This window comes from Ambystoma mexicanum, chromosome 13 (assembly GCF_040938575.1).
Source record: "Ambystoma mexicanum isolate Mex_15411 chromosome 13, UKY_AmexF1_1, whole genome shotgun sequence".
NCBI lineage: Eukaryota > Metazoa > Chordata > Amphibia > Caudata > Ambystomatidae > Ambystoma > Ambystoma mexicanum.
The window spans coordinates 655,613,679-655,632,486 of NC_090938.1; the positions used below are offsets into that span (position 1 = coordinate 655,613,679).

Here is an 18,808-nt window from a genome sequence, read left to right on the forward strand (position 1 = left end):
ACGCCAGATCACTAGTAGCTCACGCAACTAAAATCTCAGACCTACTTATCAATGACGACTTGGACCTCCTTGCCATCACAGAGACCTGGCTCCACCCGGCAGCAGGACCTATGCTGATGCTAGCAATCCCAGAGAACTACACCATCCTGAGACAAGACCGACCCAATTCCAGAGGAGGCGGTGTTGCCATCATTCACAAATGTAGCCTTCCAATAAGATTAGCTACCCCCACCAATGCCCCATCCTGCGAACTACTTTCAGCTAAAATCCCCATCACAAATACTGAAACCCTTAACGTCCATTTGATCTATCGCCCCCCAGGTCCTTTAGGCACCTTCGATGAGGATCTTAACACTATCCTATCCACTAACTTAAAAAACGCCACACAGATGCTCACCTTCGGAGACTTCAATATGGGCTTTAATGACCCTGAAGACCAAGCCGCCATCACCACGTTGAACACCCTCACCGAATTAGGATTGACTCAAAGAAGCCTAAAACCTACCCATGACAAGGGCAGAATACTAGACTGGGTAGCCGACTACAATTGCCTAGCCAACGTCACTGACATCTCACCCCTAGCCTGGACTGACCACCACCTGGTATCGTTTGTGTTGTCCACTACTAGACCTCCACCCATATTACTGTGCAGGGCACCACCTACTCTTACGAGAAACAAAAAGAGTATCACAGTGGAGAGACTTATCCCCAACCTACTCCCCACACTTAACTCACTCCCTGACAACTTGGACCCTGAAACCTTGGTTGAGGAATATAATAAAATCATGTCTACCTCCCTGGACTCAATTGCCCCTCTCAAACTCAGGCCAAGCAAGTCCAAAACCCACCTTAACAACTGGTACACACCTCTCCTTAAAAACTTAAGACAACAAAAAAGACACTGCGAATCTATCTGGAAAAAAGACCCATCAGCAGCCAACAAAATTAAATTCACCAAACTAGCGGCCCTGTACAATAAAGAAATCTTCCTTGCAAAACGTACCTCCTTTGACTCTCGCATCTCCCAAGCCAGCTCAAACACAAAGGAACTATTCTCGATTCTAAAAGAAGTAGAATCCCCCATAGCACCTATAGACACCTGCATAAAAGACAAGAACTGGTGTACCGACATCCAATATGCCCTAGCGAACAAAATCGCCACGCTACAAAATAAAATATCCTGTAAAAAAGCCTCCTTGAACAATCCTGCCCTGTCTAAGCCACCTGAGAAGCGGACCAAAAGTGAATATTCACGATTTAACTTTACCAAAGTGACCATACTCGAAGTGGAAAAAATCATCCTGTCATTAAAGCCTTCTAACTGCCAGGGAGACTTATGCCCAGCACAGCTCATAAAAGATGCTGCCCGTGACCTTTCGCCATTTATCACTAAGCTAATCAACGCTTCCTTCTCCACCGGCTCCATCCCAACTAATTTAAAACAATCCTGGGTACTACCCCTACTAAAAAAAAACACTCTTGACCCAGCAATACCTACTAACTATAGGCCTATAACAACGGTACCATTCCTTCTGAAAATTCTGGACAAGGTCGCCTATGTACAAATACAGAAGCACCTGGAGGATCACCACTTGCTAGGAGCCAGACAATCAGGCTTCCGACCCCAACATGGGACCGAGACAGCTCTCATCGACCTTAAAACACAGATTGATCTGCTCAAAGACAATGGTCAAGCAGCTTTACTCCTCCTCCTTGACCTATCCGCAGCATTCGACTTGGTCGATCACTCGGTCCTCTGCACCCACCTCCACACGGCTGCCCATTTCTCCCCCGAGGCCATTACATGGATCAGATCCTTCCTTGATGGCAGAACCATGAGGGTCTTTTCGCCGACAGACGCGGCAGACCCCATACCCATCACCTGCGGTGTGCCTCAGGGTTCCTGTGTCTCCCCTACACTGTACAACATATTTACCAAGCCCCTTTTCGACGATCTGGATCATCTCGGTATCACCTACACTAATTATGCAGATGATACCCAGATCCTCCTTCCGCTTTCTGGAGATTATACAAAGGATTTGGCCTTGGTGAATAGGGTTTACATCATCATCCAGGCATGGATGGCCACTCACGGTCTATGCCTGAATGATGATAAATCGGAACTCATCACACTGGGCACCAAAGCTAGCCTAAAGAAACTGAGCCTGGCATGCTCATCATTTTTAATTGATGGTAATACCATCAGGGTTGGACACGAAGTCAAAACACTGGGCTTTTACTTGGACTCTAATTTCAATTTTAGCAGACAAGTGAACTCACTAGCCTCCTCCACGTCCTATACTTGTAAATTGATCCGGACAGCCAAACCTTTTCTATCCGAGGCTAGTTGTCTGACCCTGGCCAGAGCCCTTATACTCTCCTGCCTGGACTACTGTAACGCCCTCTATCTTGGGTCCTCCAAGGCCGTCACTGGCAAGCTACAAACTCTCCAGAACAACGCACTCAGAGCGGCCTTGGGCATCTCAAGAAGAGACCACATTACAATACATAGCAAGCAACAAAATTGGATTCCCATCATAGACAAAATTTCCTTAAAAACTGCCTCACTAACCCATAAGTCCCTTAACAATGCGGCCCCTACCTATCTGATCAACAGATTTCATAGACTAACATCCATGAGACCGACTAGGATAGCATACAGAGACTGCCTCTCTGTCCCTTCTTACAAACGATCAACTATAGGTGGCAATAGCTTCCCAGTGAAAGCGGCCAAGCTGTGGAACTCCCTACCACCCACTCTTAGAATGGACCTACCCTACCAAAACTTCCGCTCAAAGCTGATGTCTTGGCTGAAGACAGCTATCATCTAGGACCTCTTGTCTCTCACCTTCACTTGGGCACTCTGGATACACAACCGTTAATTGTACGTATGTTTATATTTACCGCTTATTGCTATTATTACTGTGTTCATACTTGTATATATTTTACTGTCTGTAACTAAGTCTTGCAAATTCTTGTATCTGCTGTGCCTTGTTACCCTTGGGCTTTTCGGCGCATTATAAATAATGAACAAACAAACAAACCCTTCCTATTCGCTGGGACAGGGCTCATTTAAAATATCTTAGTTCCGTGAATGGGTTGCCTCGCAGCGACCCGTTCACAGAACGAAAAGACAGTTCAAAGATGGCTGCCATGAAATGGGAAGTATGGGCTTCGTATGGCGCCCTTCTTCCATTTCCGTGGCAGCCGGAGCAGAGTGGAAGTTGTGGTAGGAGCAGTGACACTCGCCGCAATTAGCAAAGTTGGGAGGAGGGATTTTAGAAATTGAGAATGGAGGGTGGGGGAAAATGGCGAGTGGGCAATGCGGCCATCAGGCGGCTTGGAATGCGGGCTGAGATCGCCAGTTTCAGCCTGTGTTCCTGGCCACCTGATTGGTTGGCTTCCCCCCTGTAGGGTGCTAATGAATGAGTGAAATTAACCGTTTGATGGGGTCACAAAGTGCAAACTATCCTGAGTTTACATCCTCATAATAAGGCAACAGTCAGATGGAGTATAAGTTGGAGACAATACCAATGAATTAAAAATCTCTTAAGGGTGTAAGGCAGGGGTACTTTCTCGCCCCTACCCTCGAAACGTAGAGGTATGAAGAAACGTCCAGCCGCATTACAAGTGGGATTTGAATGTGGTGTCCAACAAATGCCCCTTCTGCCTGTGTAGTTGAAAAGCATCCCTGCCTGTGTCCTGCTATCTCTGTTATTTGTGTGTGCAAGGTGACCTACTCTACACTGTGCATGAAGCAGCGCCATTATCTGTGAATTTGTAACTCGTTAAGATCTAAGGGCGAGTATGGTAGAACTGAATTCCCATCAGAATTCCTTGTAAGCTCCGCCTCCTGCCGCAGTTGTGGTTTTAAAGCTACCTTGCGGTCATAAATGGTTTTTACGCAACTGAGTCAGAAGAATTGTGTATCTTTTACAGGCTTTCCCGAAGCACATAGCAAATCCTATATTGATTCTCTTGCCTTCCCCTGGTCCCGCCCATGCTTTGTACCAGAGTCAATGTGTCTATTACTTACATGCGCTTCTTCCCAATTTTAATGATCCATGTTTAAAGTTTACCTTTTTTTCCAGATTATTAGACGCATCCTCCCCAGTTCTCCCTATCGGAACCTCCTCCCCCTCTTCATTGGGCAGACCCTCCTGGTAGTAAGCCAAGAGGTGAAGGCGAAGGAAATGCTGAGCGTGGTCCGGAGCATACCGCATGTCCAGCTCCTGGGTAAGACAGCAAGACATACTGCGATGTGCCCCATATTCCACTGTAGATCACCAGAGTAGCAATACCTAACATATATCTGTCTTTGGGGTGTGCCAGACATTCTGTTGCTCTCCAAGGACCAGCGGTTAGTGAATGTTACTTGCTAGGGCCTGTCACAGGTGCAACTCTTGTACTGAATAAGAGCGGGTTTAGCACATGTAAATGAAAATGTATCTGTAGAACAAGCTTGTGAGTTGGTGCCTGGAGAAGCATGCTGCATGGCTCATCGTTTTATTACAGGATGGTTCTTAGTGCAACTTCTGGAGCGAAGACCCCAGTGTAAACCAAGAGTGAGTTGATTATAGCTACTTTTATAGGATGTGATGACTGAAATGTGGATTTGACGTAGTGTGTAGTGTGTGGTTTTTGTTTGGGATCAACAGACTGAGTGCGGCAAGTGGGACGGGCCCTGCTCCATATAAGGGGAGGCCAGAGAAGTACATAAAGGTACAAGGAGGAGGGAAGAATATACTCTTTTATAATGCTCTGAATTGTGTCCTGTCCCTGCCCCATTCAGTGCTAGTAGTGTGAAGTATGAGTTCTAATATGCTCTGATGAACCTCCTGCTCTGACCCCCCTGCTGAATATCTTCCTCTGTTCCCAGGTGCCTGCATTGAAAACACCCTCCTCAGCAAGCAGGGGGTTATCAACTGCTCCAAGCTGCCCTCCATTGCGCTACTCCAGGGTGAGGTGGTGGGCGGCCTTACACTGATGACTTCGCAGACCTGTGCGCTCATTCAGCGGGACTCCATGGAACTGGTGTGCCTACTGCAGCAGTACATAAAGCAGCAAAGTGACCCACCAATGGGTACCTCTGATGAGGGGCAGACTGAGACGCCACCATCCCAGGGCACAAACTGAGCAGTGCTAACCGCACTAGTTTAATAACATTTGGAGCACCCCTGTTTCCCTGCAGTGAAACGACAGTCTCACCTGCTTGTGCGATGAAACCCAAGGTTGACCTTAGTGGGAGAGGATTGTGTGTCTGGAGGAACATTTCTATGAATATCCTTCCTCGTATCCCCTTCCTTCCTTCCTCTCCCCTCCTTTGTACCATTGCAAACACAAACAATAGAGGCAATGTATTGCACACGCTCTTACACTGTTCCCATTGCTCACTGTTCCCTTCCATTTGTGATCAAGGTTGGTAAGGACAAGACCCTCACTGTGTTAATGGAAACTATTGTCACGCTCATTAAAAGTGATTGTCAGATTTGTGGGCTTCATTTCTTTTATTAGGATCCAGTTGGGGTTATGTCTGTGCATGAAAAACTGCGTTACTATTCCTCAGACTTTATCCTATTAGGAACTGGTGTTTTCGATCGGTGACCGGGTTGGGCTGCTTTGCATAAGGTATTTCTGGTCTTAAAACCCATGCATTGCCCACAAGGTATATAGCCGCACCTCCATTTCCAGCTTTTGATGTAGCCTTTGTGAGGAACCAGGACTTGAGACACAGACACAAGACTTAAGTTTGTTGCCATAAACGTTTATTGAAAATAAAAGTGGGGTTGGAAAATGCATCGCTGTCCCTGTTCTAAGAGATATTTCCTTACCTAAAAAAACAGAGGATCTGTCCGATGTCAAGATGTTCAAAGCAAAAATGTCCTGTGTCCAAAATACTATTCTGGTCCTCACATCCTAAAATTAACTTTAATGTGAAAGGGAAATGTCTCTGGCCGTGTAAAGTGTACAAATGTTCAAACGGAAAAGGCGTAGATCCAATACAAGAAAAGTTCCAAATGAATAAAGTTCACAATTCCAGAGGATGGACCCCGCCCATGGATTTCTCTTCACTATTCTTTAAACCTTAAGGATCTGAGTTTCCTAGGGTTGTCTTGCTCAGTGAAACAACATGTAGATAAAACAACTTGGCTATCAGTTCTTCCTCATGTGATTTGCTTTATGCAGTGTCCAACTTAGGTTTGCCTGATATACACTCATGCCAGGGCCTTTCTCAAGCATCACGTTTAATCCACTTGTAACTTGACTCTGCCTGGTGTACTCACCTGCCAGGGCTTTCTCCTATAGATACTTGTGCAACTTTAATTTGTCTGGTATACTCTCCTGCCAGGGCTTTCGCATATAAATACACTTGCAACTTTAATTTGCCTGGTATACACTCCTGCCAGGTCTTTCACATATGTTTCTTTGCACTTGCACATTTGACAATATCTTGGATTCAGTTCGGTATGTATCTTTAAGAAGTATTTAGTCTCTCATTCTTTCCCATATACCTCATTTAATGTTATTTGCCTCCGGTAAGGTTGCCGAAAGGCCCAGGTGTCCCAGCTTCCCCTGGGTAAACGCACCGGCTCTCTGCAGCGTGCAGTGACTCTCCCGTGGTAGTCCTGCTGCAGATTCCTGTTTATTCACCTCATGCTAGCCGCTTCTGCTCTGCGGGTTCCGTGTCCCTCGCGGTTCTTTTCTTGCTTGTCTGCTCTGGGTCTCTCCGGCATCGAGTGGCGATTAGGCTTCCCGTAGGTCCCTGCCTATGCCAGTAAATCTTCCCTTCCTTTCGTGGCGTTTCCGTAGCATACATGTTTCTGCAGTCTGCTCTATTCCTCAATCTCTTCCGTGAACCGGTTGGCTCCAGGGACCTCTCGACATCTCCATCCTACTCGTGCAACACTGAGAGCAATCGATTCTCCCATCCAGCATCTCCTCTCTGTCATCTGATTCCCTGGTTTAAATGTCTTGGCATAAAGAATGTTTTTACATCCACTAGAGCGCATGGCTTGCGCTTCTGGTCTTCAGTGATCCTCATTACTCGGGTCAGCTTTCTTGTCACAGTATTTTGGTATTCAGGGAAGGGGGAGTTGGCTCCTAATGACTTGTATACAGAGTAAGGGAAAGTATTCTCAGTAGTCTTCATGGGTGGGTGAGGGGTGTGCTGAATCCTGTGGAGTCATCACTGATCCCTAGCCAAAGATCTCCTCCCATGTGGCCTGGAGACAGCGGCCGCTACCTGATCCTGACCCTGGGGGTGGCATTATGAGAGAGGCTCACATGGGAGGTGAAGGTTGTCTGGAGATGTGATGACCCCATAGGGTGAGACAAGTTATTCTTCTCTTCCCAGAGATGGAGACCTCATAATTCCTTAGTTCTTAATGGCTTGTTGTCATTTTTCATATCCCTCTCATTGTAGGATCCAAACACTCTTTCTTGCAAAGCAATCTGAGCAACTTACTATTCATACCTCATATACACAAAATACTCACTTAACATCTCCTGCACATGATGTTTTTGATTTAAACAAAGATCCAAAACAATGTAACTTTAAAAGATCCCATATTCCTGTGAACTCCTACTCCCACAAAGCCTTTAGTACTGAGACGAGGAAGAGAAAGAAGGAGTCCATGTGGATTGAAGGAAACACCAAGCTAAATGTGCGGACTAGTTGTTATAATGGAAATCAGCTGCATGGGACATTTAAACATGGTGAACATGGAGGTGGAGAAGAGCAATGCAGAGCGGATGAAGCCGAAAGCAGAACCAAAGCCTGAAGCAGACGCAGGGAAATGGTATCTGCAGAGAGACGTGTTCCGAAGTAACTACTTAGGAACATAACTTACCAGAAAGGCATGAGACTAGGAGAAGTGCAGCAGACGCTGTGAAGGCATCACAAAGCAGACACAGACAACAGATACAAATTTGGTCCAAATAATTTTATTAACTAACAATGCAGGATAGAAAAATGCCTAACTTGCCCTATGCTAAGGTGGGATTCTCCACCTAAAGGAAACTAAGTATAGCCTCTGTCATGAAGTCTAAAGCAAATTTCGAATGGATTGTGTCTTCCTCCATGTATTCCTTATCTTTGATATTTCCTATTATACAGCTTGCTGCCTCAGATTTTTTTTTTTCAGTAGAGTGTGTGCTGTGCGTCAATGCCTGGTCGAGTCGATTTCCCTCTGAGGCCTCCGTCTTGACGTCGACGTCATCACAGGTAGAAGTAGCTCATGCAGCACCCGTTGCTCAGTTCCTTTTTTCTGCACTTCACAGCTTCGGTAATGTAACGCTTGGTTCCATGTGATACTTTGATTTTCTTCATGTTTTCTGAGAAAGTTCATCGAGTTTTCGACGAGATGGCTTCTTCATCGGCTCCGTCTATTCCCTCGTCTGGATTTTAAAAGTGCCGGGACTGCAGTGCTAAAATGTCAGTGATGGACCCGCACAGGATCTGCCTGTGGTGTCTAGGGTCAGAACATCCGTGTTCAAAGTGTGACAAATACTCATCGATGATGGCCAAGGCCTTGAGAGAGCGCAGAGGGAAGTTGGAGAGAGGTAAGCCTAAAAAATCTATTACCCCCTCCAAACGTAAATCGTCTGACAAGTCGAGGCCTTCTTCTCCTCGTCATAAAAAACCTAAACGCTCTCATTCCTCTTCGAGAAGTGGGTTGCATCATTCCTCGTCTTCGAGGCATGGCAAAAAGAGGCGCCATAGGTCGCTGTCCACTTACTCATCCTGTTCACCCGATCGGGTCGTTTGTCCCTCAAAACATAGTACCCCGGCTCAACGGGAGGAATTCAGAGTTAGTATGATGAAGGTGTTCAAGAACGCGGCCTTGCCCCCTTAGATGCCCCAGACAAAACACCTGGGAAGCACAGGAGCCGTGAGTCTTTGAACCCGGCTATGCAAACTCCTCAAGAGCGATCTCATCCCCCGAGTCAAGAGAGAGTCTCTATGAAACACACAAAATTGTTGTCATTGACACCGAAAGAAACCCATATAGCAAGCCCGAAAAGTGCATCTTCGGCGCCAAAATCGAAGGAAAAGCCATCAACGCCACGAGTGACGACCTCCTCAACGCCGTATATCCCAATTCCTTTGACACTATCGTTGAAGACCTCAAGGTTTATGTCGAAGCCATCAACGATTTCTGCACTGTCAGCTTCCATTATGACGTCTATAGTGCTGCCTTCTTTTGAGAAGATTTGTACACCACAACCTCGCTCAGAGTATTTCAAAACTCTTTCTTCAAATTATGAAGATGCAGAAGAGTCATCTGAGGAGGAAAGACCATTTGGTCTCGAATATGGGACACCTTTTGTACCAGAGGAACTCATATCGGAAGAGCCTTGTATAAAAAACCTGCAGGACTGTCTTCATGAGGCAAGTGGTATCGACACTTCCCCTGAAATTGATTTTGGTAAGGCAGATCCAGGAGATCATGACGAGGGCACGTATAGACAACTCATGACAAGAGTCATGGAGTACATGGGATGGTCCAGGCCCACACCTGTTTTCGAACAGGACGATTTAACGGACATATTGGATAAAGGACCACAGGAAAACCCATTTGTCCCATTACATAGGGCTCTGCAGAGGAGGGTAACTGCCAACTGGGTAACACCCGAGGGTGTCCCGGCAGTGAATAAGAGGCTAACAGCCTCAACTTCTGATCCTCTATATCTTTCAAAACACCCAACACCAGAAAGCCTGGTAGAACAGGCAGCTACTTCTTCTGGTAGACAAAATGCCTATCCCACGATTCCTCAAGATAGGGATGATCAAATCTATGATGCCATGGCCAAGAAGGTTTTCTCGTCCGGTAGTATGGCATTAAAATCTGCTAATGCTACGTGCACGCTGGTGAGATTTACCCACACCCTTTGGGACTGTATTTCGATGGTGGCTGACCACATCCCCGAAGGGGAGGAACAAGGCGGTTTATTGAACATTGTCAAGGATGGGAAGGACGCTATATGCAAATCCCTCAAGACTTGTCTCGCCTTGGTTGACAGCATGTCGGCTAGTACAGTGATCCGCAGATTTGCATGGTTGAGGAAGTCAGGATTTACCCCAGACGTTCAATCCAGAATTTGATGGCCCACATCTATTTGGGAATAAAGCTGATGAAAGTTTGGAGAAGCGGCCAAATCCCTTGGAGCTGCAATAAGACAAACTCCAAACCACCCCACAGGTGCGCCCTTGAGGGGTAGGTCCTTTTGCTATTATTCTGCATTCTGAAAAGGCAGAGGACAGCCAGCTCAAAGAGTTCAAAGAAGATTCCCCTGTGGTGGACTGGGTAGAGGTACTAAGACCGCAACAGCAGGGGCTGCCTTACCTTCAGCCACTGCGTCAGCCACTCCAAAACCTCTTGGAGGTCTTCCTTCACAAGACTGCCGTAGGAGGCAGTTTCTCGCAGCATTTGACAGAATGGCAGGCTATTACTTCAGATGCTTGGGCATTGGAAACAGTTGCCTAAGGTTACTGCCTACCTTTCCTGCAAAAACCTCAGTCTCATCCACCGGGGAACAACTCTTTGAAGGTTCCTGATCCGCTCCTTATGCAGGAGATTTTAACCCTGCTGGAGAAAGGTGCTATAGAACCAGTACCTGTAGCGGAGAGAAACAAGGGTTGGTACTCCCCTTATTTTCTGATTCCAAAGAAGGACGGAGGATTGAAACCCATCTTGGACTTAAGAGACTTGAACAAGTTCCTCAGGAAGGACAAGTTCAAGATGGTAATCCTTTCTCAGATCCTTCAGGCCCTCCAGCCCTCCAGCTTCAGGATTGGATGGTATCATTGGACCTCCAGGATGCTTAATTTCATGTGCCGATCCATCACAAGCACAAGACAGTACCTGAGGTTCGCCGGAGGCAACTCTCACTATCAGTTTCGGGTTCTGCCATTTGGGCTTATCTCTGCCCGAGGGTTTTCACCAAGCTAATGGCAGTTGTGGCAGCGAGTCTCAGGAGAGGAGGAGGATTCACGTCTACCTCTCCCTGGACGATTGGCTGATCAGGGCCAGTTCCCCAGAACAAGCCCTAGATCATCTCAGCTATACTTGCCACTCCCTCCACAGGCCGGGCTTCTCCCGCAACTTAAAGAAGTCCCACATGATACCATCACAAAGACTCCAATTCATTGGAGCAGTCCGGGATGCATCCCTTGGAAAAGCCTTGCCACCAGAGGTGAGGGCTCAAGACAATCTGCAGATGGTGACAAAATTCCAGAATGCCCAACATCTTCCGGCCTTCGACTTTCTAAGGTTGCTCAGTCTCATGGCATCCTGCATTTTTCTGGTGCCAGAGGCTCACCTGAGAATGAGATCTCTCCAGTGGGCTCTCAGGACCCAGTGGTCACAATTCTCAGGAAGGTTGTCAGATCTCCTACAAATCCCAAACAGTCTCACTGGATCTTCAATGGTGGGCCTGTCGGGAGAACATCTTGAAAGGAGAACCGTTTTGGCAACCATGGCCGGAGATAACAGTAGTCACTGACGCCTCACTCACGGGGTGGGGAGCCCATACCAACGATTTGACCATCAGCTGTCGTTGGTCTCCATCGGAGTCCAAACTACATATCAACCTTTTATAGCTGAGGGCAATCAGACCAGCGCTGAAGGCCTTTCTGCCCTCTGTACGGGGAAATGATAATGACGGGCAAAACAGTGGCCATGTACTACCTCAACAAGAGGAGGTGTAGGGTCGCTACCACTGTGCAGAGAGGCAATGCAGCTCTGGTTCTGGGCAATACAAGAAGGAATCTCTCTATCAGCAGTTCACGTAGCTGGAGAGAAGAACACAACTGCGGACGCTCTGAGCAGGCAGAGCGCAGTCTCCGACGTGTGGAAACTAGCTCAGGAAGTCCTTCAAGAGATCTTCACCCTTTGGGAAACCCCTAAAGTGGATCTGTTCGCGACCGGTCCCAACCGGAAGTGCAAACTGTTCTGCTCAAGGGAATTTCCCCCCAAGAGGAGCTCTAGGAGACATGTTCGTGGTGGACTCGCGTAATAAGGAGTTTGAGAAGGTTCAGGAAATCCATGTTCCTAATTGCCCTGGATTGGGCCAGGAGGACATGGTACCCGGACCTTCTGGACATGTCCATCTGCCCTCCGATCTCTCTCTCTTCCTCTCTTTCTCTCCTCTCTCTCTTTTTCTCTCTCTCTCCCTCTCTCTCTCTCAGGTTATCTTGCAGCGCTTTCCGTCTTCAAGCGCACTGCAGAAGAAGTCTCCTATTGTAAGATTCCTCTGGTAATTCAATTCTTAAAGGGATTAACTAATGTTTATCCTCCGACTCCCTTTCAAGTCCCATTGTGGGTTCTCGATTTGGTTTTAAACTTTCTAATGGGTGCTTCTTTTGAGCCTCTTAATTCTTGTCCATTAAGACTTCTTACCTTGAAAACTGTTTTCTTAATGGCTATAACATCTGCCCGAAGGGTGAGTGAGTGAGCGACGGGCTTTATCCTGCAAGCCTCCGCTTACTGTTTTTCATAAAGACAGAGTGGTATTAAAGGTGAAGCCTAACTTTCTCCCCAAGGTTTTTTCTGAATTTCACATTACTCAGAAAATAAATTTACCATCCTTTTATCCTCCGGCACACCCGGGGAAAGAGGAAGAAACACTTCAGACTCGATCCTAGGCATGTGCTGAGTTTTTACATTACCAGATTGTAAAAACTGAGACAGAATGATCAGTTGTTTGTGGGCTATAGAGGTCATAAATTGGGTCTAGCCATCACCAAACAAACCATCTCTAGATGGATTATTGTAACAATTTCAGAATATTACAGACTGGCCAGTAAAGACCCCCAGAACATCAATGGGCTCACTCGACCATGGGTGTCGCTACTATGTCTGCTTTGCAGAGGGGAGTTCCAATAAAGGATACTTGTGCCGCTGCCACATAGTCGTCTGCACACACCTTTACGAAATACTACAGTCTGGATTTCTCCACTAGCCAAGATTGTTTTTGGAAAAGCAGTACTGCACTCTGTGCATACTTGATCACTTGAATTTTACTCCCTCCTCCAAATTAGATAAGCAATACGTGGGAGGACACAATCCATTTGAAGAACGTTACTTAGCCATGGTAACTTTCTTTCGACTGGATGTTCCCCCCACATATTCCTTATCGCCCCTCCCATCCTAACCCGCAGTAAAACTTCCCTTGTGATTAGAGTCGGCGCTCTCTCAAGGGAAGTAACCGTCTAACTCAAGACAGTGCTTCGCTCTTCAAAAAGGAACTGAGTAACAGGCGCTGCGTGAGCTACTTATACCTGTGATGACGTTGACGTAAAGACGGAGGGCTCCGAGGGACATCGACTCGACCAGGCATCAACGCCCAGCGCCCTGTACTGAAAAGTTTTTTTAGGAAATATCAAAGATAAGGAATACGTGGGAGGAACATCCAGTTGAAAAAAAACGTTACCATGGTTAAGTAACTTGTTCATCTGTCTGTGTCCAAAACCTATACTTGACCTCACAACTAAATGTTTATAATGTATAGGGATGTCCGCATCAAAATAAGTAGTGTTCAAGTAAGAGATCAGAGCTTCTTCCAGCTCTTGGCTTGTAACCATGTTTCCCTTCCCCATGGTCAAGACAGTTCACAAGATACAGGGGTTTCCTTTCCCAAGAGTTAAAGTATTTCCCCTTTCCAAAACAACACAAACCTTGGAACACTTCCCAGCTCTTCTGATATGGTTATCTTTCATCCACTTCTCATATTCAGTTCAGTTCCTTGATTTCAGGTTGCACAAGCTTCTTTGTGGGTGCTTTCATTGGCTTTTGCATAGAGGGGTGTACTCGGTCTAGGCGCAGTTGTCGGACCACACCGTCCACCCATTACTGGTCAAGCAACCGGTACACCTGGCTTGCATCCTTTTCACCAACACGTTGCCACTTCCTCAGCTTGCCAATGGTGCTTGATTCACTCACACAGAACATCCTCTGGATGTTGTATCATGGCTTGGTTTGCAACCATGTGTTTGCTGTTCTTTCTTGTGTTTTCCTGGCCCCCAACAATGCTTTTTGCTCATATCATACAGTTCCTTAAATCTTGGTTCTTGCCAATGCTTGTTTTCTCATATCATACACTTCCTTAACTTCTCTTGGCCCTTGCCAGTACCTGTTCATCAATGCTTCTCGTGACTCTTGTCAATACTTGTGTTCTCATATCATATAGTTAATTTTATCAGTAAGTTTCACAAACTTTCTTTCACGCAGATCGGTATTAAAAAATGTTTTTTTCATTTTCATTTGGTTCGATATTCAAAGATATACTTGCTTTCCTTCAAGTCAGTGTTCATTGTGTGCTTGCCCGCCAAACCAGTGTCCCCCATGCTTGGTTGACTCACTAGTCGGAGTTTATGGCGTCTTCCCGAGGCCTCCTGCCACCACAAGACTTCTCTCTCTTGTGCAGCGCATCATTCAGCCTCCCAGCTGCTCTCCGTGGTTTCGCTTACCCAGCAATGCTTTTCCTACAGCTCGGGCCTCATGCGACCACTTCACCTGGTCACGCTTGTTCTCCTCTCGTGGTCTGCCACCGGTCTCCAGCGTCTTTCAGCTTTGCTTCCTGCTGCATACACTCTGCATCCTTCAAAGAATCTTGAGTGCTCTGCTTGCCAACACCGCTTTCCCAGAGGGGTCTGCTTTCACCAAGCATTCCGTACCCCTCCTTCCACAACTGACTCCATTTGCACAATACTTCCGGCTTTTAAAGTTCCTGCCACCATCATTGATCCAAAAAGGACTAGTCTGCTCGCTGTTGAAACAGGAGTCCTCCATTACACTTGCTGGCCTCCTCCTCCTCCAGGTACACAACTAATGTCTGTATGTGTGTGTGTGTGTGTGTGTGTGTGTGTGTTAATAAAGTGAGGCTGTGTTTCTCTAGTGGGTCTCTTCCTCGTCCCAGTAGCAAACTGGTATTTCTTGGAGGAATGTTTTAGGGGAAAACCAGTGAAATGATTGACAATAGCCTATAAAGGCTTGAGGGACACAAGACTCATTATGAAAGGGAAATGGAGGATACCATGTCTCACCTAAAGGTGCCTCATCCCCACTCCTCCATCCAGGCAATCCTCCCTCGCATATCCACCCCTAGGATCAGGATCCAAGAGCGATGGCCTTTCCCTGGCTCCCCGAGAGGAGGATAAATGGAGGGGGAGGGGGTGAGAAGTGAGCTAAAGATAATGGAGAGGGGCACTATAGTGTATACTTGTTGGTAAATGTTTTCTCTCTAATTCGTACAATGCTTAAAGTTCCAATGACTTCTAAAGAATGCTTAAGGTGCACATGGGACTAGTCTCCGGGCCTGTGGAGACTCAGAAATGCCACTATCTTTCTAAACAGCCTGTTATCGCCAACAGGTTACCCACATGCACTCCTTCAGGACATACAGTCTCAATGCAGTTACACTTTCTTTTTTTTTTTTTAAACTGTAAATATAAATTTTCTGAGAATTTGGTAACGTGTTCAAAAGCAAAAATTTACATGTGATTCCACACCCATTCGTATAATATATCTAACAAAAGTAAGCTATTACCCTGCTGTCTCTAGCAACACATTTGGTGAATCCAGAGAAAAAGAAACACTTCTTCAAACAAACCACATTATTTTCATGGTAATTGACATAGTCCACTCTAAAAGAGATGTTATTGCCGACGCGTTTCGGACCCTAGGGTCCATCTTCAGGGCATAAGAGTCGGAGCTTTCCCAAATCTAGATCATTTCATTCAGATATTCATCTGTTTGCCTACAGTAAATTACGAATGATAATGTTATTCCCTCCAAATATATTGTGTACTTCTTGTTTAGTCCGTGTTTTAAATAGAATCACATAGTAACCTTCATGGCAGAGAGCAGTGCTAACGTGTTCCTGAACCTGAAAAAATTAAATGTACGTGTAATCTGTTGTGCACTCCTGGTGTCCGTCGGGTATGTTCACTGTGTGGTGCAAGGTATCACAACACTCACCTCTGAAATGCGTAGTTAGAGCCAATTATCATTTGTTCTGCTTCCTTTACTGTCACCGGATTGTCAGTTAGAGCCCTGCGACATAAGTGAACAGGGCCGTGTTAAAGCCCATAACGTACATCATCAAGATGCATTGCACGGATGTATTCCATGTCAAGTTATCTTTAAATGCTGTCGTGGAGGCATTCCTATCCCTTCACCCCCTAGCGGCTAGCATATGTCGTATATACTTGGTGTTTATCCGGCAATAGGTTCCGTATGGGACTGTCAGATGGATTTCACTGGCCACTATTCTAGCAATCATCACTGGGGGGGATATGTACTTACTTAATTCAAGATAACTTCATCACGCGGTATGAGGGACATGACCGGACTATGGGCCCGATGCCCCACTCTCGTGTATGTTTGTAGTATCGCCATGGTAACACCACGCAAGCTCTATACGCGCGCTTCACCCGGCGGCTGCCAGCTTAATGTGAGACAATGACGAACTCGTAATACACATGTCACCCAGGTTAAAGAACCATGGTGCACCGACCACCTTTGTGTTCTTTTGCTATTCTTCAAGACACCCTTTTTTTTTCCACCCCTAAGAACGTGTTGTATGGGTCAGGATCAGGTAACTGCTGCCATCCCCTGGCCACATGGGGTGAGGCCACTGCTGGAAAAGGAGTGATGACACCATCGGATTTATCACACCATGTAGTGGGGAGCAGAAGATTGCTGCTAGTTAACCTCCTAGGCATACAATGGCTTAAGTTGGGCATGGCGGGTGACCGCATGGAAGATACTGCATGTATTCCAAAGAGCATATTTTAATAGCCTAAGGTTTGATCTAAATATTTCCTTAATTTCACTCAGCACCTGTATTGTTTTTAAGCTTAAAGCGGTTTATTTCAGCTTTACTTTTTAAATACATCTACATGAGCTTGACCCAACATTGTATGGTTGTGAGGTGGAAGCAATGGCAGCCGCCCTGGATACTGGGAGAAAGGAGGGGCTTGCGGAAGGGTACCGTCAAGTGCTGGCCATCAAGGAAAAGAGACAAACTACAGATCCCAGAATGCCCCACGAAATACTGCATCAGGGGGGAGGCACACCGATGGGTAAAGAAAGAAAAACGAGGAAAGGGAGAACCGGGTTTCCTTATGTTAAAACCGCCCGAACACAAACAAAGTACAGGGTTAGCCCACAGTGGACGGAGCCAGGAGGAGGTGGGGAATCTCAATCAGGTGTGTTAAAACCGTTGCTGAGAACACATGGGGCTGATTACGGGGGAGGGGCCGGACAAGGGTTAAATGCAACTCCAAGAGACTCAGGAGGCGTCTTATTTTTCAGGAGCAGCACGTGGCGAGAGACACCGCACCCGAGCGGAGTGAGACCAGGCAAGAATACGAGTGGGCTTACTAGTAGTAAGCGGAAAGCTCACAGATTGACACCGTACCCGGTCCAAGGCTCAAGACCTTACAGTGGAGAGAAACGGCCGCCTAAGGAGAAGGATTCGGAGTGGTGAAGTGTGTACTAGTGACATTTTGTTAATTTCGTTTTCATGGCCGGCGGACAGGTTGAAGGTTGAAAGCCTGTAATCGCCTGGCTGTTATCTTGGAACTAATTAAGGCCAGCAGCGGAAGTTGCAAGTAAAGTAAGGCACAACGCCTGTGCCTATGAGGTGAAAAGAACCGTCATCAGTTGGCTGAATTTATTGATCTGTGACCAGTATTTGTTATGCAATAAACCGCTGTGAAAGAAAACCTCGTTTGTCTCCAGCTGACTACTTAACAATGGTACCCTGTGTTCCAGTTTGTCCTTTTTAAACTGGGGTTGGTGCCTGTGCTAGGCCCTTAAGTGGATTTCCCAGCTCTGGGTCGGGAAAAACACCCACCCAATAAGCCCTTTTTGTGTGTCTTGTAGCAACATTTTTGGGGAGGAAATGACACACAGAAGAACATTGTTCCCGTTTGGCCAGAATGAAAGATGGCGACTAATTGCATTCCTGGGGGAGCATAACTGGCACCCTCCATTGCACAACCTGTCCATTTCTCATTTTCAGACAACCTAATTCCCCACAAATTCAAATATATTTGAACAAACCTACTTTGGATCTGTACCAACGTGCAAGCTATATATCTATAGCCAATGTCACATTTTTAATGAAAATATTACACAAAATCGCTACCATTCAACTGCAGGTTCACTTGGAAGAACAAACCTTCCTTGGTGACCAACAATCCGGCTTCAGATCAAATCGCAGCACAGAATTGGGCATGTTAGATGTAAAGGATGGATTGCTGCAGTTTTTGGATAGAGCTTGCAACGGAATGCTTATGTTTTTGGATCTTTCCTCAGCATTTGAAACTCTTGACCACCCAACACTTCTTGGGCTTGGGTGAGTCAGTGGGGGAGTCACACAAGGCTTTGGGATGGATAAGTGTTTTCTTAAATGATCAGATGAGTCGAGTACGGTTAGAAGCGTTCTCATCAGATGTGACTGATCTGAAATGTGGAATGCCAAAGGGTGTCCGTCTCACTTACTCCAGGATCTGGTGTGGCGTTTGAGAACTACGCTGTTGATACTCGGTTGTTTTTTCTTTAAACACTTTTTATTTGCATTTTCCATAAACAAGCAGACAGAAACAAGTCCAACATTTCCCGCCCTTCACCCCCCCCCCCCCTTAGTCTTTTCTGGACCGATTCCCATGAGAGCTCATATCCTATTTCAACCCTCTTGCATCCTCCCGCCTCCCCCCCTCCACCCTCATAGTAGCCGGCATCCCGTATCGCCCACCCCTCCCGAGGATCACGCTCACCCCTGTCATATCCTTGTTCTT

General features: G+C 46.4%; 1 protein-coding gene across 2 annotated transcripts in view; it reads left to right on the plus strand.

Annotated features, from left to right (window-relative positions):
* MRPL10 (mitochondrial ribosomal protein L10) overlaps positions 1 to 5,488 on the plus strand; it is an 83,526-nt gene extending 78,038 nt beyond the window's left edge. For both annotated transcript variants that reach the window (XM_069634652.1, XM_069634653.1), the window contains 2 exons: positions 4,092 to 4,236; positions 4,880 to 5,488. In XM_069634652.1, the coding sequence (XP_069490753.1) occupies positions 4,092 to 4,236; positions 4,880 to 5,136 (402 nt within the window). In that variant the 3' untranslated portion in view covers positions 5,137 to 5,488. The remainder of the gene's footprint in view (positions 1 to 4,091; positions 4,237 to 4,879) is intronic.
* The last annotated feature ends 13,320 nt before the right edge of the window (positions 5,489 to 18,808 follow it).